The sequence below is a fragment of the Peromyscus leucopus genome, chromosome 1 (assembly GCF_004664715.2).
Source record: "Peromyscus leucopus breed LL Stock chromosome 1, UCI_PerLeu_2.1, whole genome shotgun sequence".
Taxonomy (NCBI): Eukaryota; Metazoa; Chordata; class Mammalia; order Rodentia; family Cricetidae; genus Peromyscus; species Peromyscus leucopus.
This window is the reverse complement of record NC_051063.1, coordinates 9869506-9895413: the sequence shown is the minus strand read 5'-3', so window position 1 is coordinate 9895413 and position 25908 is coordinate 9869506. Positions and strand designations below refer to the sequence as shown.

The window sequence follows — 25908 nt, the reverse complement described above, 5'->3', positions numbered from 1 at the left end:
AAAAATCAAACATATACTACTCATTCTTACTAGTCTAATGCTTCATTCACAGGGTATAGATAAGCCTCTGAGAAGATTAAAGCCCTAAATGATGCCTTTTAGAAACCAGCCAATTGTACAGGGGATGGAGGGGCTTTTATTCTGTTTTGTTAAGGAACTAATGTCCTTAAGGAGTAGTGTATGGAATGTGTGCATTTTGAATGCTGTATATTAAGCAAAAACCACTAAAATGTTAAAGGTTTTACTGTTCTGCCCAATAATTATTTGAAGGTAAATAATTTGTAAATAATCTACAAGGCTTAGAGAGCTCAGTCTCCTCCAGGTAGGACACAGAAAAAGTACTTTCCAATGGATAAGAGACAAACAAATAGGTCCCACAAGTACCTCAAGAACAGGGTCAAGTGAACACCTAAGTTCTTAGCTATTCAAATTCAAGGTAAGCAGGACTACTGTGGTGTTACCTCCTCTCTTGGCAGGGGCCCAGGTCTAGAACCTTCCCTTCCTTCTCCTTCCTTAGGATACAGTGCTAAACTCTTAGCACCCAGATACATGCACAGGGCTGTGTCACAGTTTCCTCATTTTCCTGATCTTCACAAGCCCTTCAGAGGAGGCACTGAGCCTAGCTAGGTTTAGAGAAATAGTAGCCTAGAGAAATGACCTAAACACGTAAGTGAACATCAACTCCAGTCCAAACGTATCTAGTTTCTAAGCTCTTAAGTCCTTCCAGAATGCGACGCCATTCTCCATGCTAACTGTACCACACAGGGAAGGGTGTTAGACATACACAATAAAACTAAGATTTAAACAATTTAAAAACAAATCGGAGATAACCATGGTGGTTCACACCTATAATTATAGCACTCGAGAAAGGCTGAGGCAGGAGGTTTGCTGTGAATTTAAGGACATCTTGCTTCAAAAAAACAAAAACAAAAACAAAACAACAACAACAAAAGCAAGCCCCAACAAAGCACAACCCAAATGGCAAGAGGCAGTACTTCTAGCAGTAATCCTACAGAATAATTATAGATCAAACTAAGTCTGTATTAGGATGGGGAGAATTAAATTGATAATAGCACCTGCTATTTATTCCTTCCCAGATTTGCTCATTTATACAATGAAATTAAGAAGAATGTCATCCATATCTCAGCGTAATGGGGTAAGGCTCTGTGTATGCTCTAGGATTACACTGTACCACTGAAGGAAAGCCCCAAACCCAATGACTTTTGCTTTTTGTTTTTTTTTTTAAAGAAAGTAAGACACAACTGGAGGGGGAAGAACACTTATCACACTGCACAGAAGCACTCATAACTGTTTTGTCAATATTCTTTCATTTAATCCTCTCTCAGTCAGCAATTTGTTCTCATCATTCCCCTTTAACAAAATGGGGGCGTAAAGTGGAAAATAAAGTGGATTTGCTGAAACTCACAGTAGTCAGTGATGGGGTTTACACCTACATTCTGGTGACTGGGACCACCACACAGGTAACATACTGTTTACACAGAGCTAAGCACTAGAGTGGCGGGCCACACTCTAGAGGAATGGTCCTCAGTCTGGAGCACAGGTGTTGATAACATCCTCCCTTCCTCCCCAGTACCAATGATAGAGTGAAGAGACTGGGCAAAGAGCAAATGGAGGGAACTGCTGAAATAGAGCAGTCATGAGTTTGTGCATTTGGTTACAGACAGCAGGAGACACACTGCTCAGACTTTATTCATATAAATCATCTAGGGGGTTGTGGAGTTTACATAGTTAATATAATATCCCCATTTTAAAAAGCAGAAATTTATAATCAAAGACAGTTAGAATACTTGTAAATTACAACCTGTTTCTTTCTGGAGAATTTGGTTGCTTTAAAACATTCACTATGCAAAAATCTCAAACACACACAAAGTTTGGAGAATAATGAACTAAACCCCCAATAAATTCTAGCCATCATCAAGCTTTTCCCAGACTGAGTATTCCAACAGGCAGCACTAATCAGACTCGGTGGGTTATTAGCCACAAAAGGAGAGAACATAAATGGGATGGGGAATAGAGAGGGCTCCTGGGGGAACAGGGAGGGAGAGCTGGAGGTACTAAGGAGCAGGATGCACTGTTTACACATGTGCAGTTGTAAAAGAAGATATTCTATCTTCAAAGACTTCACCAGACTGCTCTAAGTGTCTCCCTCAGTCTTCTGCTCTTCTGTCCTATCTCTTTTGACTGAAATGCTACTTGGCTGCCTTTTGCCCTATATGCTTCCATATGCATCTCTACAGTTTACGGGTACTTCTATACAACTCACAATGTTATCATGTCTAACAAAACTAAGAATAATTTTTGGCATTATGCCTGGCTTATTTTTCAACTTCACTGATTATCTAAAGGTTATCTTTTTTTTTTTTTAAACTTAGTTTTTGTTTAAATCAAGATCAAAACAAAGGAAGCACATACACTCATCTCTTCTGGGTTTTAAGCTAAGGCAGACTTCTCTAATTCGTCCCTTCTATCACACCATCAATTCAATGAGGAAATCAGCTCCATCTACGCATACCATATTCACTCACATCATGCCCCCAGTTATTTATTGCCATATTGTCAGAAGGCAATGGGCATGACTGATAACTTCCACCCTCAGAGTAAGCCTTTTAGTTTCCTTACTGCTTTCAAATATGAAACATACAATGCATGACAAGGCGGCTGTACTCTGTCTTCCAGAAGTCATCTATGTTACCAAAGGCTAAATACATCTGTTATTACAATGACACTTAATTATAAGGGGAAGTAACCGAAATCGTCTTTGGGAGACTGCTAGGAACACAGCCAAACCCCTTGTACACCGTCACAGCAGAGATACTCAGGCCAAACCTGGGTAATTCTCTCTAGAACAGAGCTGCCCATTGTTAATTATGGAGTTTGGGGAATTAGCAAGATAACAGACCACTGTGAGGCAGGGAAAAATCAGTTTACTGGATCACAGAATGTGCTTAGCTCATTTTCTTTGTCAGGGATTTTTAATTATTTATGACGAAGCTCCACTGCTTGTTTGTAATAATGAACTCTTAGCAACATGAACCCTTGCTGCAGCAGAGCAGAGCTTGGGGAGGTGGGGGAGGGAGGTGACCTGCAAGGGCTATCATGCCTGTAGATAAGAATGTTAAGGGCTGGACAGATGGCTCGGAGGCTAAGAACACTGGCTGCTCGTCCACAGGTCCTGAGTTCATTCAATTCCTAGCAACCACACGGTGGCTTACAACCATCTATGATTTGAGCTGGTACCCTCTTAAATAAATCTTTAAAAAAAAAAAAAAAAAAAAGAACATTAAGAGTTGGCCATCTCCAATGTTATTAAAATCACAGCAGCAAGAAGAGCCTGCACTGGATGACTGTTCATGGAACACAGTGCCTACTCTATCTAGAACTGGCCCAGGCACATCTCCCTGCGGGTATGCCCCTGAGATTCTCATTGGGACCATTTCCTGTTTACACTCCAGCTTGTATTGATGAGCTGAAACACTGCACAGTGAGTGCAGTGAGGCCTCTGGGGACCTGAGCCACTGCAAAAGCCCAACATGCTGATTCACTCTGTGACAAGGAGAAACCAGGACCTCTGCTGCCCCACATCTCTGGAGCCTGTTATTTATTCAAAGCCATTATTTGATTTTAGAAACTACTGTCACTAATAACATTAAAACCAACAGTTTAAAACACTTCCTCTGAAAAAGAAAAGCAATGCAAAAGATCCTTCATTTAGATAAAGAAAATGCACCACAAGAAAGACCAAGAATGTAAAAAGGGGAAGTTTATTCAGCATTATCACATGCTCTTCATCTAGGAGCTGCAACAACCCTAGAAGCAAAGAAACACAGCCACTCTTCCAAGCCTACAGCTCCCTCACAGAATGACCAAGTCACCCACTGTCTTGCCAACCTCATTTCTTATCTCATACAGTGTGCATTACTACTATTTAATGCTAATAAAAGGCACTTGCTTTTCATGTGGTTCCTGGGAGACAAGGGCTGTACTTCAATCAGCCCAGGGCTTTGCAAACAGGAAGCACTTATTAAGCAGCATCTTTAGCAAAAGCAAGTCCTGGGAAGCCTCCTTGTCCCTGTCCTTCCATGCTATCAACTGCCTGGGTGTGTTCCACTTTTCTCTGCTATCATTCACCACTGTGGTGGTATTGTGTTCCCCAAAATATTGTGCACCCTAATAAACTTATCTGGGGTCAGAGACGGAACAGCCACAATATTAAACATAAAGGTTAGGCAGTGGTAGCACACGCCTTTAATCCTAGCATTCCAGAGGCAGAAATCCATCTGTTCAAGGATACAGCCAAGCTTGGTGACTCACGCCCTTAGTCCCAGAAAGTGAGCCTTTAATCCCAGGGAGTGATGGTAGAAAGCAGAAGGGTATATAAGGCGTGAAGACCAGAAACTAGAAGCATTTGGCTGGTTAAGTTTTCAGGCTTCAGAGCAGCAGTTCAGCTGAGATTCATTGTGGATGAGGACTCAGAGGCCTCCAGTCTGAGGAAACAAGACCAGCTGAGGATCCGGTGAGGTGAGGTAGCTGTGGCTTGTTCTGGTTCTCTGATCTTCCAGCTATACCCCAATACCTGGCTCAGGTTTGATTTTATTAATAAGAACTTTCAAGACTCCTGCCACACACCACACTGTATTATAAGTTACCATGTACTTACCTGGATCCCTAGCTAGCAGCTTAGCAACTCTAGAGCAGCTGAGTTCTTGGTTCCATAAATACAGTGCCTGGCACATAGGTATGCAGTAATGGAATGGATTAACAGGTGAGTAAACAGGACAGAATTAAGTTTACAGTACAAAGAAGCCACATCAAACAAATGACACTGTCTTAGTCCGTTCTACTGCTGTGAAGAGATACCATGACCAAGGCAACTCTGAAAGCATTTCTTTGGGGGCTTGCCTACAGTTTCAGAGGTTGGTCCATTATCATCATGGTGGGGATTGTGGCAAAATGCATGGCGCTGAGGAAATACCTGAGAGCTTTACATCCTCATGTGCAGGCAGGCAGAGCGACACTGGCCCTAGTATGGGCTTTTGAAACCTCTAATGATACACCTCCTCTAACAAGGGTATACCTCTAATCCTACTCAAACATTCCACCCACTAGGGACTAGACATTCAAATATAGGAGCCTATGGAGCCATCCTCATTCAAACCATCACAGACACAAAAAAATGCTGGTTCTATGTCTCAGAAGCAAGCTAAAGTTTGCTGCTGCGTATACTGTATTTTTCTGTTCACTAACATTACAAGTGAGCATCCTGAATTTCATTTCATAAAAATGAATTACATTATGCATAATACTATAATATTCATGCATTGTATGAGTATAGTATATATGTATGTAATTCCACTTCACTGTTTATTTCAACTGCACAGAATTCCTGAGTACTTATATTTGAACTACTTTCTTATTGATCTGGTTAATTTCCGATTTTTCAATATTATAAATAATGCTAAACCAAACTGTGTATTACCAGTCTGTCTGTCTGTCTGTCTCTCTCTCTCTCTCTCACCTCCCCCCACCTCTCTCTGTGTATTAGAGCGATAGAGAGCAACATGGGGTATTGAAAGAACCAAATACCTTATATAATTATAAAATGGAATAATTAGAAAGAAAGGATCCCACGAAGCCATTCATGAAAAGAATGGAGAGGTGAGTGATACATGCAAGACCTCTGGCAGAAGAGAGCCAAAGCCCATGGGGCTGGATCTAAAGAACACTGTGCTGGCTGGGCAGTGGTGGTGCACACCTTTAATCCCAGCACTTGGGAGGCAGAAGCTGGTGGATCTCTATTGAGTTCGAGGCCAGTCTGGTCTACAAAGCGAGTTCCAGGACAGCCAGAGATGGTAAACAGAGAAATCCTAAGTAAAAAACAAAAAAAAAAAAAACTTTGCTGGATGGCACCTCTGCACTTTGGTAAGTTCTTCTGCCACACATTTACTAAATAAATACACAATAAGCATGGATTATGTACACAGAACTGCACACAGTGCCGCAGTCTCGAACACCTCATTTTTGTGAGTAAGATCTGTAAGGCAGACTTTCTAGGATTCCAGCTGTGTGCTGTCACGCTGCCTACTTCAGAGTCTACTCTCTCTCCAGGCCCACAGACTTCTTGAAGCCAAGCACAGCTCTTTACTAAATCAGCCTGTGATCCTGGAGCCTGTGAAGTGTTCATGGCTAATGGACTGTGGTGGTTTACAATTTACTGTACCCTGTGAATAAACTGTATGTACAAACATCAAGGTTAAAAATGGTCCGAGTACATCACGGTACAGGAAAATATCTTACTGCAATAGAAGTAAACTGCTAGAATGAGTTAGGGTCTACCTGGATTTTTAATTATGAATGTTATACCTGTTTCCTGTTGTGGAAAACTGGAATGAGGATATGGAGTATGACTACACTAGAAAATAGCTAATTAGATCTACCTGTGGCCAGATCCTAGTAGCACAGTCCTGCTCAGTAAGTAATCTGCTTCATCTTGGTTTCATAGCCTGTCTCGAAATCCCAATTCCTGCCTCCCACTAAGTTGACCCTCTATTTTCCTACTCTCCTGACCCTTATGCTCACCCCTCTCTGTCTTGGCAGATCCTGCCTACCACTTCAGATAAGACTGTAGAAGGCTATCTGTTGACAGCTGCCTTCTCTACCTTGAGCCCTTTCTGCCTCAAATTCACCATGCAGCTGAGGCTGAGACTGGCCTTGACCTCAGCTTCTATTTCTGCGGCATTGGGAATGCTGGGTTGACAGGCATGCATCACTATGCAAGACTTCCATCTTGAACCTTTTAACACCAGCAATTTGCATCCAACAATTTCAGAGTTATGGGTGTCCTGCTTCTCCAGAACACTTTTACATTTTCTTTGATAGTGTTAAGAGTTTCCCTCTATCTGTGATTAGTATGTAAAATAAATAAAAAAATATCTTAATAAAAAAAGTTTCTCTCTTTACCAAAAAATTACCACAGACTGACAAATGCATTTTGGATTTCAAATGAAAAAAATTGAATATGCAAATCAAAATAAAGCTTGTGGTAATCCTTCTTCTTGCTTCCCTTTCAAGCTACTCTTTCCACTCTGTCTCTCCTGGATGTCCTCCTGTCTGGACTGGGCTCCTCCTTGCTGCCTCCCAGTACAGCTCCCAGTTCCACAGAGCACCATCTGGGATAGCCCTGTACACCTCCAGGAACACCAACTTCCCCACCTCCTTCTCCTGACCAAAGGCCCCATGGAAATTATGACCCACCATGAAGCGTGGGACTGAAGCCTTTTACCTGTTTTTCATCCACCTTTACCGCCTTAACTCCTTCCATAATCTGCCCCACCTTGTTGGTTTCTGTCCCCCAGGTCTTTCAACTTCCAGAACTGCCCCTTACTTTGCTCCTCTCCTCCCTCCACTGCTGTCCAGCTGTCCAAACACTCATGGTCACAGGGCCACTGTGTACGATACGCCAGAGCTTGTCTTACCTCGCCCTCCAGCAGGACTGCCCTTCCTTCCACTAGAACCTGACTACTGGCAGACTCATCCCCTGGTATGGCTGCTTGTGAAATCCTGGCTTAAACCATGCGCTCAAGTCTGCAATTTTAGTCTAGTTACTATCAGTCCACTGAGACTGCTACAATAAAACATCATAAAATGGGAAATTATAAACAACCAACACTTACAGGTCTGGAGCCTTCAAAGTGCAAAATCAAAAAGCCAGCAGATTCACTGTGTGGTGAGGAACTGCTTTCTGGCTTGTAAACAGCAACTTCTCAAGACTGTGGCCTCACATGGTAGAAGACATAAACAATCTCCTTTGGGTCTATTACTAGGGCACTAATACCATTCATAAGGATTCTATCACCTTGGTGGTATAATCACTTCCCAGAGGCCCTATCCCTAATATAATCACCCTGGGAGTCAGGACTTCAACATAGGAATCAGGGAGTGAAGGGTGGCACAATAAGTCTACAGTAAGTAATGTAGGTTTTCCCAAGTTTTATTTAACAGTAAATGGAGTTAATAGCATGTAGCCTTTAGCATTATGTACATTATAAGTTCACTGAATGGGGCTAAAAGCTTTAAAAATTTCTGTGCACATGTCAACAAAATTTAAACATAAAGAACTTGACCTCTGGAGCAGAGAGGCTGCTCAACAGTAGATGCTCTCTCTAGCTCACTCAAGGCCCTGGGTTTAAGCATAGGCAAAAAAAAAAAAAAACCTGAAAAGATACTTACCTGTCACTTATTTATTTCTTGTGTATACATGTGGATGTTTGTGTGGGTGCATGTGCATGCAGACACCAGGTCAGGCACAGATGTTGTTTCTCTGAAGACATTCATCTTGTTTTTGAGGCAGTGTCCCTTTCTTTGGCATGAAGCCAAGCATGCTAAGCATATGGACAGTGAGCTCCAGAGAGATCCAGTTTCTGCCTTCTGATCACTGGGGCTACAAACACCATCACACCTGGCCTCAGGATTTTTAAGTGGGTCCTGGGGACTGAACTCTGGTCCTCATTCCTGCAGCAAGGACATAACTAACTGAGCTACCTCTTTAGGTCTTTAGTCCTGAAAAGGTATCTTCTAGGGTGTTGGTTGTTTTCTACTTGCCATTATCATGATTAATTTCCAAATATACTGCAAGTGAAAAAAAAAATATTGCTTCTTCATTCATGGTATGCACATCTAAAGTTCAACGAGTGTACTTATTCAGTGCTGTAAATATTAACACCAATATTCTCTTTACATTAATTGTAATCTTACTGCAATTGAGAGCAATTCTTTAATAGGCCCTGACATTAAAAAGATAAGGCTGGGCAGTGGTGGCGCACACCTTTAATCCCAGCACTCAGAGGACAGAGGCAGACGGATCTCTGTGAGTTCAAGGCCAGTCTGGTCTACAAAGAGTTCCAGCACATCCATGGCTACACAGAGAAACTGTGTCTCAAACAAACAAATAAATAGATGAAATATTTGTTCATGACACACCAAGTAAAATGTTTGTTTTCAATAGGAAAATACAAATGCTAAAATAATAAAGAAAAAGACTGAAGTGGATTTACTAAATTAACAATACACAAAATGTTACCAATGATAAATTCTGATCACAGATGTCAGAACTTAGTTTACAAAACCTAAAATGTGAACATTGAGCAATGAATATACACTGACTGGGGATTGGGGTGAACTTGAATACAGACTGAAAGCTTTCACCCACGCTTGTCCCTGTTGTCCCTAGAGGGTGCAAGGATGCCTCCCAATTAGCCAGCCCACTTCCTTAACCATGGCCCGTCCAGGTTGCCTGGTTAGCCTACTTCACAGCCCTCTTTCACTCCACTACCTCACCCACAGGCTTTCATTTTGCACTGTGGTCCACACCTCCCACAGGAGGGGGCAAATTCAGTAATTATCAGTCTCCAGGCAGACACTGTGGTCTGTAGACAGAAATGTTGCTGCTGAATCTCAGTTAATCAGGTCAGAGCTGGAAGATGGCATGAGTTATGAAGTCCGGAGGTCTCACAGACAGACACATGTCAACTCTGAGCGGCAGGATTCATGAATGAGAAGCAGACTAGACGAAAAGACAGTGGTGAAGAACCTAGTGCCACTCCATGGACCACAGCCCGGAACTCAGGATGCAAACAGCTCAAGTGGCATGGAGAGCCAGTGAAGTCCTGGTGAAAGATCCCAGACTCTGCACACTCACCTGCCACCTGACTATTCTTTCACCGTGCACAGCCCGTGTCCTCTTTACAAAAGGCCCAGGACAGTAGCAGGGAGCAATGTAGACGCTTACTTACACAAAGCTCCTGAGCATCGAGCAGAGACAAGCAATCCAGTAAGGAGACTCTGAAGTGAGAGTTCCCTTCCCTTCCCCTGGAAAGCAACTGAAGATCACAGGATGCAAAGCAGAGTAACTAATTACAAGAGGTTTGCTTGTACAACTTAATCAAAATGTAAGTGAATGTGCTTTATAGTACTTACTTAAACGAGGGAGGCGAGACACTGTCTAAAAGTAAACCGTCAGCTTCCTCTTGTAGTTTTCAAGTTCTGTGGTATCTGGGTGGTCACTAAGAAACCTGTCTCTGCTTTCTCATGTCTATGATCCATGTTACATGTGTCCAACATGGATGGGAAAAGTTAAAACCCAAGACAAAACCCTGCTAAAATCAAATGAAAAGCAAACATCGGTGCCCTTACCAAAGATACAAGTGAGATTCCTTTCTGATCTTCCGAAACACTTTGGATGAATGAGTCTTCCAGCAAGTCAGGTCAGACTATCAAAGACCAAGCTGAGGCCCACTGCCCTCTTTCTGATTGCTTTAGCTGCCCGTCCTTGCTGGCAAATACCCTGAAGTCAGGATGACAAGCTACACTGACTCCCAGGGAATGTCAGTGTACTTGATTTCAGCAGCATCTACATCCACTGGCCCTTTAGGACTCTTTCATCTACAAGCTACATGCTGGGTCTAACCAGAGGCCAGGCTGCTGCTTACAAGAAATCACTGTTGTTGCTGATAATGGAGCCTACAGTCTTCAGTCAAAGTCTCCCCTGTATCTTTAAACAATCAATAGTTTTCTCTCAAAAGCCTCTGGACTTTCCTGAAAGGCTCTCTCTCTCCCAACCCTGACCCTTCTAGAAAGAATTTAACAACTCTTTATTTAGCACCCACTTACAATGCACTAATATTACTTGAAGTTTGTACCTCTATTTTCTCATTAATGCTCATAGCAACTATACAGAGTGAGTCTCATCATCATCATCATCATCATCATCATCATCTCACTTTCTAAGGGGAGCATACTGTTCAGAGTTTAAGCCACTAGCTTAACATCCCATGGCCGAAATCCTACTGACGTATATGCTGTGAGGAGCTTTCTCTAATGCTGTTTTCACATTGCCCCTGGTGGCAAAGCCAGAGTTCTATGCCCAAGATGACTCAAGCAACACCATCACCTGGAACTTGTCAGGAAAGCAAAGCCATTGGCCTACCACAGGCCCACCCCAGGCCCACTGAAATACACATATGCAATTCTCAAGACCCCTGTATGATTATGCTTACCTTAATAACATTTCAGACATGCTGCCTTAGTACTCAAATGTTTCCAGCCCCATATTCAGTTGACTGGACAGTACCTTCTGTGCCTACTGGAGAAGGTCACTCCATTTGCAGATAGAGCTTGGCCAAAACAGACTGATGTGCAAAGAAAAAGATAAAAAGATAACCCTTCCCCATGGCTAGGTGCAAACTGTAGAAAAATCTGGATCCAGTACACAAAAGTGGCTGCTGGACGCTAATTCTACATACTTAAAAGTCAAACAGTCCTTCCATTTGAGGGCGGTCACTGCCCTGGGCCAAAATGTGCTACAGTTAAAATTCCTAACACTTCTGACAGTATAAGTTACCAATGAGGTGTTAACTGAATATCCAGCTTTGGTGAGGCTCCTGGATGCTGTGGATCTTGATGACCAGCTCCTGCTGTTTTCCTGAGGCTTTTGTTCCCAGTGTTCCAGCCTGTTGGCTACAGCTGTCCCACCTCTGCAGCTGACCTGACCCCAGCTCCTTCACCTACAACTCAAGCTTCGACAATTCTCTCTTGAGCCTACAGCACGGCCCCAGTTCCTCTGGGGCACTTCGTTTCCAGGCTTTCTTACAGTCCAGCTGAAGATAGAGACCCACTCAGTGATGCAACCGCCCTCATCCTGGCTTCCATGGCTGAACCTTCTGTGATAACATCCAGTCGGACACAGATGATAATAAAATAGATGTGGAAGGCAGCTCCACCAGCAGGGGCCCTGCAGCCCCTTGTTGACAGCGCAGTGACCAAGGTGTCCTGGATGTGCGGCTCAGCCTGATTTTCCTTATAAGCAATAACCGCATGGCACCCAAAGATGCCCAGGCAGGTATAGTGCAGCTCATCTGGGGCACAGCTGATGTCACAGAAACTGTCACCCTGGGTGTTCTTGCCCACCCCTACCTACATCATCACAGTCCGAGGATTTATCAGTCATTCATCAAATACACAGTTCACAAACTTCACCTTTACACATAGTAGTTACCCAAATTAGAGATGTATTAACAGTTTCCGAGGTCGTAGCCAATAATATAGCATGTCTTCCACCTACCAAGAAGAGTAAAGGGAAGCCACATTCCCACAGGGTCATCCAAAATAAGGAGGTGGCTGGGGAAACACTGTCAGTCTCATCCGGCAATACACATCCTGGGCAAGCAGCAAGAGAATGGCCTTTAAAAAGCAAGTGGAGCAGATTCCACTGGCCTGACGTGTCTGGCACCGTCTCTCCAAATCATGGGGTCGGGAGGGGCTTTCAGCACCATGTGCTTCAAGTCCATTTTCTATTCCACAGCAATATGACTGCAGTGTGAAACCTTGATATATCATGTTGGTGATGGTCAGCAAAGTGCTGTTATCGCGGTGTGCTTTACAAGTATCCTGACCGTAGGCAGGGACGATGCTCAAAGCGTACGATCCAGTCTGTCCTCAGAGCATGGATGGTTTCACAGCCTGATAGAGGTTTTGGAAGTAAATCTGACATGAATGGTCTGGGTCTTTGTTCCATAGGGAGAACAGAAATAATAGTTGCCCCCAAATATTGCAAATTGCTTCCCTGACTATGTTACCTGAGTGTAGACAGTTTCTGCAATGACTGAGATCACTGAATCAAGAGCAGCTAGGAGCTTGAGCGTGAAGAATCTACCTTCTACATTAATTTCAGTTTCTCAAAACCTTCAGACTGTTCTCTTCCTCATCTTCTCCCATTCAGCATGCTGAGGCATCACTGTCTTTGCCTTACTGAGTTCAGGCTCCAGGGTCAGGAGAAGATGATGTGGCTTATGTGGAGCCACCCCTTCAAACACCAGAGCCACCATGAGTTTCACATCCTCAGTGACCAGGGAGCAGCCTCCAAGGAGATGCTGCCGACACTTGGGCCCAAGCCCTGGGCAGAGCACACTGTTCACAAGCACAGTTTCTTATGCAGAGGATATTGTCAGGAGTCAAGTCATTCTGCTCAGGTCAGGCAGCAGTTGTGAGAGAAATTGCTCAAGTAGAATTTTTCTCGTGTGTCTAGATATTTCAATACCATTCCTGTTTTCCTTGTAAAATGAGTCTGACAGGTTTCTGTCGCTGAGCAGATGGGAGACACTTAGTGTATGTATGTATGTATGTATATATATATATATATATATATATATATATATATATATAGAGAGAGAGAGAGAGAGAGATAGATAGATAGATAGATAGATAGATAGATAGATAGATAGATAGATATAGATAGTAGCTGAATGGCTATATGAAAGACCATCCCTCTTAACAATGGGCAGCATTTTCTGCTTTTTCATAGACTATATAATAGAATTCTTATAATACATTGTTAAGTAAGAATTATAATTGCCACTATTTTGTCAGTAAGGAAACTGGAGTTGAGAGATAACTTTGTTCAATATCAGAAGGCAATTCAATTGTAGTCAGTTTCAAGTAAAGTTGTGTTTGACTCCACTGACTGTATTCTTAAGTAGTATACTACACAGTAATGCATCAAAACTTACCATAGTAAACAAATGTCCATTCATTTACTAATTCATTCAGCATAGTCAAATTCTGTGCTAAATGCTGTGCCAGGTTTTATTAAAGCTCATTCTGTCCTTGGGTATTAATGTTCTTCTGGTCACACTAATTTTTAAAATTTTGTTTCAGATGTGTTTATTTTGTGTGTTAGTGTTTTGCCTGCATGCATTATATATGTGTGTGTGTGGTGCCTGAGGAAGTCAGAAGACAGTGTCAAATCCTCTGGTCCTGAATCATCCATGTGGGTGCTGGGGACTGAACCTAGGTTCTCTGTAAGAGCAGTAAGTCCTTTTAACCAGCCCCTGGTCATACTATATTAAACAATGCATCAGCTCAAGCTGACCTGAGATATGGATGTAGATAATGTGGACACACTGCAAAGAGAAGAGCCACAGTGCAGATAGGCTCCAAATACCATGCTGAGGAAACATTATCCAAAGGCAGTTGTTGTTTATGTGCAGCAGAGGGAGAATGCTGGCATCTAGGGTAGTTTGAATAACAGCGCCTCTAAAGGTGTTGCCATTTTCCTACTTGGCCCCGGTTAGTGGCACTCTTTGGGGAGGGCTTTGAGAATTTCATGACTTGTCATTTTGAGTTTGCTCTCCGCTTCCTGTTTGTAGTTAGAGATGTGAGCTCTCACTGCCGCTCCAGCATCATGCCTACCTGCCTGCTGCCACACTTTCCTGCCATGGCAGTGATGGTCACTCATCCCTCTACAACAATGGTTCTCAATCTGTACGCCGCAACCCCACCGGAGGTCATGTATCAGATATCCTTGCATATCAGGTATTTACATTACAGTTCATAACAGTTGCAAAAGTATAGTTATGAAGGAGTCATGAAAATAATTTTATGGTTGGGGGTCAGCACAATATGAGGAAATAGTGATAGGAAAGTTAAGAACCACTACTCTGGAATCAAAAGCCCAAAATAAATTCTTCCTTCTATAAAGTGCTTTAGTATTTTATCACAGTATTTTATCACAACAATAGAAAAGGAAGTAATATACCTTATCTCAAAAGTCAAAAGCCAAATCAAACCAAACTAAACAACATCTAGGGTTTTTTTGCCTATTCACAGAAACAAACTGTATCACAACATACAAATAAAGCGTTTAAAAAACAGATCAAAATGCCTTAATTAACAAGCGTCAAAGAAGCTTTCTTCCCTTCTCACTTAACCTAAGCTCTTCCTTCCACTGAGCCACAGAAAGTGGCCTACCCCACAAAAGCTCGAGATCACACAGCGAAGAAAGAAAATCCAGAAGAACCTGCTCAATGCAAGGGCTGTGGACACCCGAGACAGGAAACAGGAAAGGATTCTGCTAACACATCAGCTAATTTGGGTGCTGCAGAGGAAATGTCAGCCCAAAAGACACTGCTGGAGAAAGAAAATGATTCCCACTGCACTGAGCCTAGCTTCTCCTCTTTTTAAATGAAATGGTAAAAAGGACAATCAACATGGCCCCATGAATACTAATGAAGGCACATAGCATGTTCCATCAACCTTCAGAAGTGATGTAACTGATTATTTTAATGTCATGTTATTAATCTAGGAAAAATAAAGGACCTTGTACTCAGCCATACATTAACACAAGCTGAACAGTAACTAACTCAGAGGCCTCAGGAAAAAGGACAATGTTTTTATATAAAGAATAAGCTTCAAAAGTATTTGTGTTCTGCCTAGGAAGCCTAACAAGTTAAATTTTTTTTTTCGGCAGCGGGGGTGGGCGGTGAGTAGAACAAAACCAAAAAACCTTTAACTACAGGGGAATTGACTCAGCTTTTGTGTGGCCTCAGAGAGGAAAAGCAAAAGCACATGACTTACCCTGTCCAATATTAAAACTGCCCTGGGCGGTGTCTGCATGCACATCATCAGGACATGTGTGACAACAGTGGTCCTGCACTGCCCTGCCCTGGGTGGTGTCTGGTAAATGAGCTGGGTTAATCGACAGCCGTGCAAAAAATTAAAACATGACTAGTTCACTGTACTCTACAATATATGATGAAGTTTATTTTCGATCTAAATGGAAAAAGCAAAAATAAAGAATTTAGCAAAAGTCTAGATTATTTATATGAATTTTAAGTAAGCAAAGATTACTTTGAAAAGGACTAATTTGAAGGGACAAAAGGTGGCTAACTGGACAATTAAGGACTTTCACTGAAGGAACTAGTAAGAAAATAAAAAGCAAGCCAAAAAGTAAAGAAGATATTTGCAAATTCACTTACTAAGCAGAGACTCGTATCCTTAACATATAAAAAACTCCTACAAAGCAATAATAAATCAGATAATCCAACAGAACAAGGGTAAAAGTTTATGTGTTTTTGTTAAAGACAATCAACAAAAAAACATGAAAAGGTTCTCAACATAATTATCAAAGAAACAAAGGGGGCTGGAGAGATGGCTCAGGGGTTAAGAGCACTGGCTGCTCTTTCAGAGGTCCTGAGTTCAATTCTCAGCAACCACAATGTGGCTCGCAACCATCTATCATAGGATCTGATGCCCTCTTCTGACCTGCAGGTATACATGCAGAGCACTCATACATAAAATATACATAATTTTTTAAAAATTTTTAAGAAAAAAGACATGAAAAATAAAACCATGCAAATACTAACTAGCCACCACATCAGCAAGACAATACCAAGTGCTATAGATATTGAACAACTACAATTTTTACAGACAAGGCCCATATAAATTGGTATGTTGTAGAAAACTCTTTGGTGATATATACGCACTGGAATTGACTACATGTACATTTCCTAAGTTTTAAAAGTACCAGTATTTGTATTATTTGTGACAATTACGAACATTCAAGTACATTATTAAAGGAAACATACCAGAAGTACTATAGAATAGTTATAAGACTAGATGTTACACAAATGTGACTATCTATTGGGCAAAACAGAGAAAAAAATCTTCATCACCAGGCAAAGTTCTATGGGACATTACTATCAGAAACAAGAATAAATGAACTCCTCAAATCTGACTTAAATACAGATACCAAAGATCACACACTGTGTGCCTTCGCTCATACAGGTTGAAACGCTGGCCAAACTAAATATCCTTAAACATCAAGGAGGTGATTCCCTGTGGTTGGTAATGAGCCTAAGGTGCTGGGTGTGCTGATTCAGACCTAGAGATTTAGGTGCAGACATAATCAGGGTGGGGATACTCGAGACTCACTGCTGAGAACACACATGCTCCTCTATTTGTAAGCTGTACTTCAGTAACAATACAGAAGAGAGAAAAGTCATCGGTGTCAGTCTACTACTGAATTCTTTCTTCACTCAGCTTTTGCTGGTAAAAATCAACTCAGATGTTGATCCTAAATGAATATGGCAAGCCTGGTAACTGGATTAACTCCAGCTAAGAAAAAGATCTGGGAATGGTGCTCAGTTGACAGAGTGCTTGCATGGAACACACAGAGACCTAGGATGGATCCCGAACACGGTAAGACTAGGATAGTGCTCACCTGTAATCCCAGTACTAAAAAGGAGGAAGCAAGAAACTCAGGGTTATCTTCTACTACACAGCAAGTTTAAGGCCAGATGGGTTACAAAAGACTGTTTCAAAAGGACGAGGAGAAGGGGGAGAAAAATCTCATATTCATTTTCTACTTAAGCCTGTCATGAAAATAAAGTGAATAAGTAACTGCAATGGAATCAAGTGCAGGAAAATATGACTACAAAGTACTTTCAACATATTAAAAAGAAAACAAAGGAGCTGGATAGGTCAGCAGGTAACAAATGACACCTGCCACCAGGCCTTGTGATCTGAGTGTGACGACCAGGACCCACATGGTGGAAAGAGAGAATCGATTCCTGCAGGTTGTCCTCTCCCCACACACACTACAGAAAGCATGTGCTCCCATACATATAAGAGATAAGTCAATTCTTAGCAAGAAGAGAGATGCAGATCATAGAAAGGGGTTTTTTAAACTGATAATAAGGGTAGTTAAGAGCATTTGCTACACAATCATGAAGACCAGAAATCAGTTCCCAGCAACCATAACAAGCCAGGCATTCTACAATGCTTTTAACTCTATCTCTGAGGCTCCAATGCCTTTTCTTTTTTTGGTCTCTGCAAATCCACACACACACATACACACACACACACACACACACACACACACACACACACACACACGTACACACACGTACACACACGTACACCTACACTCACAGAGGCATACAAACCTACACACACCAATAAACTAAACTAGAGTAACTGATGCAGTCACTAGAGATTCAGTATCAATTCAACTCCCCCAGAGAGTCCTGGAGAATTGGGAAAAAGTGATCAATAAACCCAGAAAAAATTGACTGACTGATCAAATTAGTCATGAAAGTCCCTCAATTCTTTTATTCTTTTCCTGTTTTAAAGAAACCATAAAATTCTCAAAGATCTTCATTAGCAAGCTACCAATAATACTTACCCAAAATTTCTACTCAAATTTGAACTTTGAATACTAAAAACCCCTGCAAAAATGTAAATATTTTTTTTTACTTATTTACATTATTCATGGGACTCAGAAAGAGGGAAAATACTAAAAAACTAGAGATACCGTCTAAACAAAATCCGTTAGTTTATGTCTTTTTTCTTTCCCTTTTTACTTCCAAGAATGGACAAAGTTCAAGAAAGGTAGGAGCCTCACACTGCAGTAAGAGTTCTAACCACAGCTGCCTCCTGGAGACTTTAAAACAGTGAGATCAGCATGAGGACAAGTGTTAGGAGGGATGTCAGGCTGCCTAGTTCATCACCTGCTTTCACTTAGGAAAACTGCTTTAGAGAAATTCACATGTCAAAAATCCACTCTATTTTGAACACATCCAGATAAGGAGTGCTGTGCCTCCCTTGGCATCCTGTTACAATGGCCGTCACCTGAGGCCAGCTTTTCTGTAGACGCCTCCTAAATTCATTCATGCTGTCTAAGACGTAAAGATGGAAGGTTAGCCCATCTATTCTCTCCATGAGGACAATGCACTGTGGACTGCCTTGACACTCACTGACACACTTTTAGAAGACACTTTCATGTGCACTGCTTTTTGAATTTTAAAACCAACTTATCATTACTTTTCCTACTTCCACATGTAAGACAACTGGAGCCCAACTATAAAGAAATGAAGGTTTCACATGAACTATGAAAATCTCAAGACTGCTTGGCTTTTCTGTGCTTGGAGTAAAATGCTGGTATATACTTGTCACATATACAGCTATTACTGACTCACCATCCTCTTGAGCCCCTTCCCATCTTGTAACCTCGAGTAAGTTTAGAATAAGAAATTTTATTTTAGGGTAAATGCTAAGTAAACTCAGAGGGCTTGTATCTACACAGAATTCACATGTCATTTCACGTTATAAACTGACAGTGCACTTTTGCAACAGAGATTTGGAAGCCGGGCCAGCACCCTTCTCCTTCATCCACCAGCAGTACCCAGATCTCCCCCAGGGACTGTCAATCCCACTGACCAGACTTCCTTCCCCCTCTAAAGAACTAGCAAAGAATCCAGGCTAGGCCAATCCAACACTTTTCCCAGGAATCGGAATCTGAAGTGAGTGATGAAAGACTGAAATTGGCTGCAGTTCCTCTCTCCCAAGCCCAGTCCTTCAGCTTCTCAGGCCTGCTGTGAGCTCACACCCTCAAAAGGTTTCCTCCTACTTCCTCAGCCAGTTGTTGGCTTCTGCAGCCTGCAATTCTTTGGTTCATCTGACTTTTCAGATAAACATATTAAAACATATGTCTAATAGTTCTGTTTATATAGGTGGAAATTCCTATAGTGCAGCTCAGCCCATAGTCATTCTGTAAACTAAGAAAATTCCCTTGTGTTGTTTTTGGTTTTATTTGTTTGTAATTTTTAAAAGTGGCAATTTTTTATTTAGTTGATTAAAGGCAGGAATATGGTGATGCAGCCTTCAGAACTGTGGCTACTTGGAAAATAGCTTTGAGGATCTTGAGAGTTTTTAAGTAATACAAAATTTTCAGAATAATTTAAATGCGTTTAATGTGGCACTCTCCATTTTTAACAAACGTTTATGACTAGGTGTGGGTAAGCATGTGTTGTATGATATTGTGATTGAACTCTGACACTCCCGAGACTGTCAATAAACTTTAATCTTTAATCAGGGGGCAGAGTTAGCAACTGGGTGACTAGAATTAACCATAGAGGTTTTGGAGGACCCAGAACACATATAGAGACACAGAAAGTAGTAGGAGAGAAGGGGTCGCTGGTTGCTTCTCCACTGCTTCTCTGATTGCAATCAGAGTGTGAAGGCCGGAGGACAACCTTTGAATCTTTCTCAGGGTCTCTCATTAACCTGAAGCCTTAGGGACCCTTCCTGTCTTTGATTCTCCAGTGCTGGGATTGCATGCTTGTGTAACCATGCCTCAGCATTTTCAACTGGAGTCTGAGGAGTGAACCCAGATCTTCATGTCGTCCGTGTCGTCGTCCCCCCCCCCCCCCCCCCGCCACCCTACTAAACTGCCTTCCTGGGATTGTCCTCCCTTATTCTTGGGCACAAGGCAAGTGTTTTACTGACTGAATCACCCACCCACCCCACCCCACCCCACAGGCCCCCACCCTACTGAGCTGCCTTCCTGGGACTGTCCTTCCTTATTCTTGGGCACGAGGCAAGTGCTTTACTGACTGAATTACCCCCAACCCCCACCCTACTGAGCAGCCTTCCTGGGACTGTCCTTCCTCATTCTTAGACACATTAGTTCTGGTCCCCTTAGTACCTCTCCACCCCAAATGAAAAGGAAAGACAGGTGTCATGATAACAAACATAATAAAAACAAAGTCCTCAGCTACTCATGCAAAGGGAGCTACAAGTCAACTAGTTGCTGAGTGAGCCTGGTCATCAGAACTTCCAAGACTAAACTCAGAAACTATGTAAAGCTGAGAATCCCTTGTCAGAAATGATTGTACCAGAAACATTCTAGAATTCAGAGGTTTTGGATTTGGTAACATATGTACATACACAAGTATCTGTAAGATGGGACTTAAATCTAAACAAAAAGTCATTTCTTTAATGCTTATGGTATGTACAGAGCCTGGTGGAAATTTTACACAGATTTCTTTTTTGGTTTTTAGTAATTTTACTGAATTTACACAAGGAGTCAACAAGAAGGCTCAGCAGGTAAAGGCACTTGCCATGTATACTGACAACCTGAGTTCAATCCCTAGGACCCACATGGTAGGGGGAGGGGCTGACTCCTGCAAGCTGTCCTTTACCCTCCACAAGAGCACCATAACATTTGAGATCTTACATTTTCAGATCAGGGATGCTCAAAACATAGAACAAAAGGAAAAATGGAGCTGTCGGCTCAGCGTAGCACAGGGTGAGTCCTCAACATCATTTCTTTTCATGTAACAGCACCAAGTTAGGTGATTTTCTATTGCCGAGACTGGCAATGGGGCAGACTATAGATCCTTTTACCCTGCCTGATAGCCTGACTGGACAGTTCACAGAAATCACAAACCAGCTGCAAAGGGATACCAGGATCCCCTATCTGGAGTGCTCTATTTAATGAACAAAAGCCTCTGCTTTGTTCCTGACACGTTGTAGTGGAAATATTACCAAGGAGCATGCTTGCTTCCTGCAATGCATGCACATATAAAAAACTACAAGAGGAATATAGGAACACCACCAGCTGCCAAATCCAGACCATCTTCTCCAAGCTGTAATTGCTGACAAATCCCTAGCCATGCTAACTCAGAGGCAGTGGGTTGCTTCCTTTTTATTAATTACCAAATTCCAGACCAAGACAGAGAATGTAATCAAAAGAGCATATCTGTGTAAGATGATGGAAATTCACTCTATTAGAAAGAATTAAATAATGAAGTAATCTCATGGTTATACACTTTGCATAAGTAGGTTTTACTAAATGACAATCTCCTTTATCATTAACTATGAACACTTGTATTCAGAGAAAAGACAAGATGTTATTTACAAATAAACAAACTCTAGATCACTGTATGTTCAAAAGAAATCCAAAAACATGTTCACTCAACTTAGGGTGGTCAGAAGCAGCTCACCAATATGTAAACATGCTTGTTTAGTAAAGAATTCCCTAAGCCAAGATAATGGGTACCTACACTCAAGGAAAAATTAATCTTGGTTTGGTAAAAGTGTGCAACTTACTGCAATTTATTAAAAGCTGCTTCCTGAGTCTGGAATCCTTAGGATAGAATGAGGCTTATAAAAAGACATGCAGTGCTATGCCATCTGGTCCACAGCTCCTTCCATAGCCAGAGATACTTCCCATTCAATGAAGTAACACTTAGGCAATAGCAAAGGAAATTCCAATAGTGCTGCAGCATTCCAAAAGCTAGAACCAATTTTGTACCTGGGAACAATTTCCTAGTATCAGACAGACCAGATAACGGTTAGGCTATCTTCTGCTTTATAACATATACACAGAGGGGAGACATAGAGGGAGAGGAGAAGAAGGAAGGAGATGAGGGGGAGGGGAGGGGAGGGGACAAGGAGGAAGGGGAAGAAAAGAGTGCATTTGTAACACCTCGGGTCCATTCTAGAAGTGCTAAGACACCATGAACCACTCTGCCAACTGTTCCAATGAGTTCACTCACCTTATTGTGTTCATACTTGTATGGTATCTTGAGAGTGTCCATAGCTCTGATCATGGCCTGCATGGCTGTGAAGATGTTCTGATACACCAGTTTGGTAAAGCCCCTCTTGTCTTCATCGGAGTATCCCGACCCATGGATGATCCTCATCTGCTTGATGAAGGTGCTCTTGCCACTCTCTCCTGTCCCTGAAATGGAAATGGCAGCAGCACATTAGATCACACTCCTGTTTTGGACTCCTGGGTTACAAACTACACACTGGCCTGGATTCCACAGAGCCCGAAAGACCTACTGGGAGAAGTACCCATAGGAAGTCAAAGTGCTACCTATAGAGGACACAGAGAATGATGGTCCATTTTAAAGGCAAATGAGCTCAAAAACTATTCACACCTTAGGAAGCCCCTGAGCATAAATTTACTGAGCAGTGACTTGCAGCCCTACGCCTCGGAGAAACAAGTGCAACTGCATCACTGGAAAATAACCGAAACCTGACAAAGTCCTCTCTCTGGGTATGTCTGGAATGCATCCCACACTCCAGAAATGGCTATAGCCTTACACTGACACATTTCCGAAATAAATGAGAGGTGAAGACCTAAAGCCTCACACGTTTTTCTCCAGTCTGGAACTGGGGCAAAAGTAGACAACAGATTGCTGGCAGAACAGAACACAGGTTATGCTCTGGACCACAGTATCCACGGTGATTATTTCCAGGGCCTGGTTAGTTGAGCTATCTCTCTGTCACTCACGAGAAACAACAAATTATTGTTAGTAGATGTTTTTCTTCTGGTTTTTTTTTTTCTTTGCCATCTTCAATATACATTTCTAAATCTAAAAACTTCACAATTCTGAATGCAAGTGTCATGTTTTTTTCCACTCCCCAACAATGTTAAGAACATTTTAAAAAAACGAAAAAAAACACTCTGGATATTTAAGTAGGACAGAGCAGAATGAGAAGCGATGGTCTTCCTCCCAGCAAGTCTGCTAAGAACAGGAAGAGAAGGAAGAGGAAATGGGAGGGAGGGAGGAGACCAAGAGCTAGAACTGCAAATCTGCTCTTATTCCATTTTGCTTTTCTGATGTTTAGATTTTATTGCTGTCTTCATAAACAATCACAAAGATTCAAATAAATATAAATTTTTACCAAAGTATTTTAAATAACTGTCAGGCAATACAGAGCTCCCAGATGTTACAATGAAAGGTGATTCTGGACCCAATGTTCTACTGTAGGTGGTTTGTTTACTTATTTATTTTATGGTGGGTACATGCACAAACATGTGCACATGGAGGCCCAAGGTGAGTGTCAGGAGCTGTCTTTGATCACTCTCCTCCAGTCACTGAGGCAGGCTTTTCCAGTTGAACTCAGAGCTCACGGATTTCGCTAATATAGCTAACCAGCCTATTCTGAGGGTCCCTTCTCACCCTGGAATCAGGAGGCCACACTTGCAAGGGACAAGAATCTGAGCTCCAGTGCTCACACCTGTGTAGCTAAGGCTTTATACACTGAGCCAAGCCCCTGCCTGCCCATGACTTTAATAAGGTGATAAAGAACACCTTGAAATGTAAATGTAACACTGAAATGTGAATGCTAATTCACATTTTAGTGGGGTTAATTTGAAAATTATAATGAATATTCTATAATCCCCACCACGAACAACAGATACCTGGAAATGTCTATACCCACTAGAAATGCAGCCACATATTAGTAATCATTATTAATCAATAATTTATAGGAACTACTACCTTTACTCTCTTGAGCAATTAGAAAGATGCAAGAAAAAACACTTCGGATTTTTGATTTTTATTACCATCCCCATCCAAGGACCTGTTCTTGAAGGCAGACTGTAGACATGACCATCACACCTCTGCCAGTCCTTCAAACTACAAAAACAGCAGAGATTTATTTATCTTTTTAAAAGAAGTTATGTGTATGTTTGTGAGGGCAGGTGCCCAAGGAGGCCAGAGGCACAGGATGACACCAGATATTTTCTGGGGATCGAACTCAGATTCTCTGTAAGAGCATCAAGAGCTCCTACTGCGGAGTCATCTATTCGATCCCAAAGAGTTTGTTTCCAATGATGTGGTTGGGGGAGGCGCGTCTGTGCAGAGACATGTACCCACGAATACAGATGCCCAAGGAGGCCAGAGGAGGGAGCCAAACCTTGTGGGCCTGTAATTAGAGGCAGGTGTGAACCACCTGACATGGGTGCTGGAAACTAAAGTTGGGTTCTCGGCAAGGGCGGTATGTGTTCTCAACCCACCTCTGAGCCATTTCTCCAGCCCCAAGAAATCTTAATTTGTAAAGTTAATGAAAAAGGAAAAAAGCAAACAGAGTCAGGAAGTAGGGCCCTTTCCTCCTGGTCATCTGAAAAATCTTTACATAATTATCCCTTAAATAAAAAGATAAATAACGAACGAAATATGAGCTACACTGGCTTGTGTTTCTTTAGATCGTTTTAGGCAATAGCAGTCAACATTTGTCATCTCTTTGGATATATTGCTGGAGCCCTTAAAATGATGTTGATGATAATACTAATAATAAATAATTCAATATAAATAATATTAATATATTTTATATTTGTATTAATTTAACATAATATTGATTTATTGTTATTGCTACTATTATTATTTCTTACTGCCAGAAACAGAGCCAGGGCTCCTTTCTCCCCCTTCCCATCTTGCTGGGTGCTGCCCTGGCACAGGTTTCATGAACACCTTGGCTGTTGCCTTATCCTCACAGCTTAGCCACAACAGGCCAGAGGCAGCAGTGAGAAAGCAGGGGTTCTGTTGCTACACTTGCTACTCAGATGTGCAACATCCCCTTCAAGAGACCACAAGGGACTGCTGAGTAGGCCCTCCAAATGGCTTTCCTCTCTTGAGTTTTGGCTCTTACCAGCCTTTACTACCTACATCTGGTCCACACTTTTATAAATTGCTCCTCAGTTACCCAGTGAAAATGTGTCAAATGTTTCTGGCCTGAACTGACTGCAAAACCTAAAGAAAACAGAGGACAATTAAATGATGGACAGAAACTAAAAGGGAACGGAGGCTACCCTCTCTTCCTCTCCTGACCTGTTCCCCAGGTCTGTCTCTCTGGTCTGTCAAGGACATTTTTAGTACCTCATTCTCAAGACACTCTTCTGGAGCCCAACTGTGATGAAGAAACAGTGGTCACTCAGCTAAAATGTAAAAAGCTCAAACCAGAATTCCAGGCTGTGAGTCTCCCCTCAGCACTAAAAAACAGCAATAAATCAAAACTATTAGACAGATTATGTGCATTTGTACACAGAACCCCCTACATTCATTCTCTCTCTCTCTCTCTCTCTCTCTCTCTCTCTCTCTCTCTCTCTCTCTCTCTCTCTCACACACACACACACACACACACACACACACACCACGGTGACTTGTGCTTTCTGGCACCTCTTTGGAAACAAAACAAGGAAATTTGTACACATCCTTTATGCTTTACCAAGCACTCTGAGATACACTATGTTCTGTCAGTGATATGGGTGTCTGTATCGTCAATCTCCTGGCCTGCTATTTTTTGCTACACTGAACGCATCTCCCATCAAAGCATTTAATAATATTTAACAAGCAAAGTCAACATACAGGAGGATGTGAGACCCATGAGAAATCTGTTTTCTCCTTCAATAATTCACTATAAACATGGATTTAAAAAATGTCCCAATAAACACTGCTTGCATCTTCAAGAACATATTCTACA

The 25908-nt window shown here is 41.9% G+C and overlaps 1 protein-coding gene across 1 annotated transcript in view; it reads right to left on the bottom strand.

Moving 5' to 3' along the window:
- The window catches only part of LOC114696911 (guanine nucleotide-binding protein G(q) subunit alpha), a 244237-nt gene that overhangs the window by 127535 nt on the left and 90794 nt on the right, over nt 1-25908 (bottom strand). The window contains exon 2 of the mRNA XM_028874873.2: nt 22191-22375. Within this exon, the coding sequence (XP_028730706.1) occupies nt 22191-22375 (185 nt within the window). The remainder of the gene's footprint in view (nt 1-22190; nt 22376-25908) is intronic.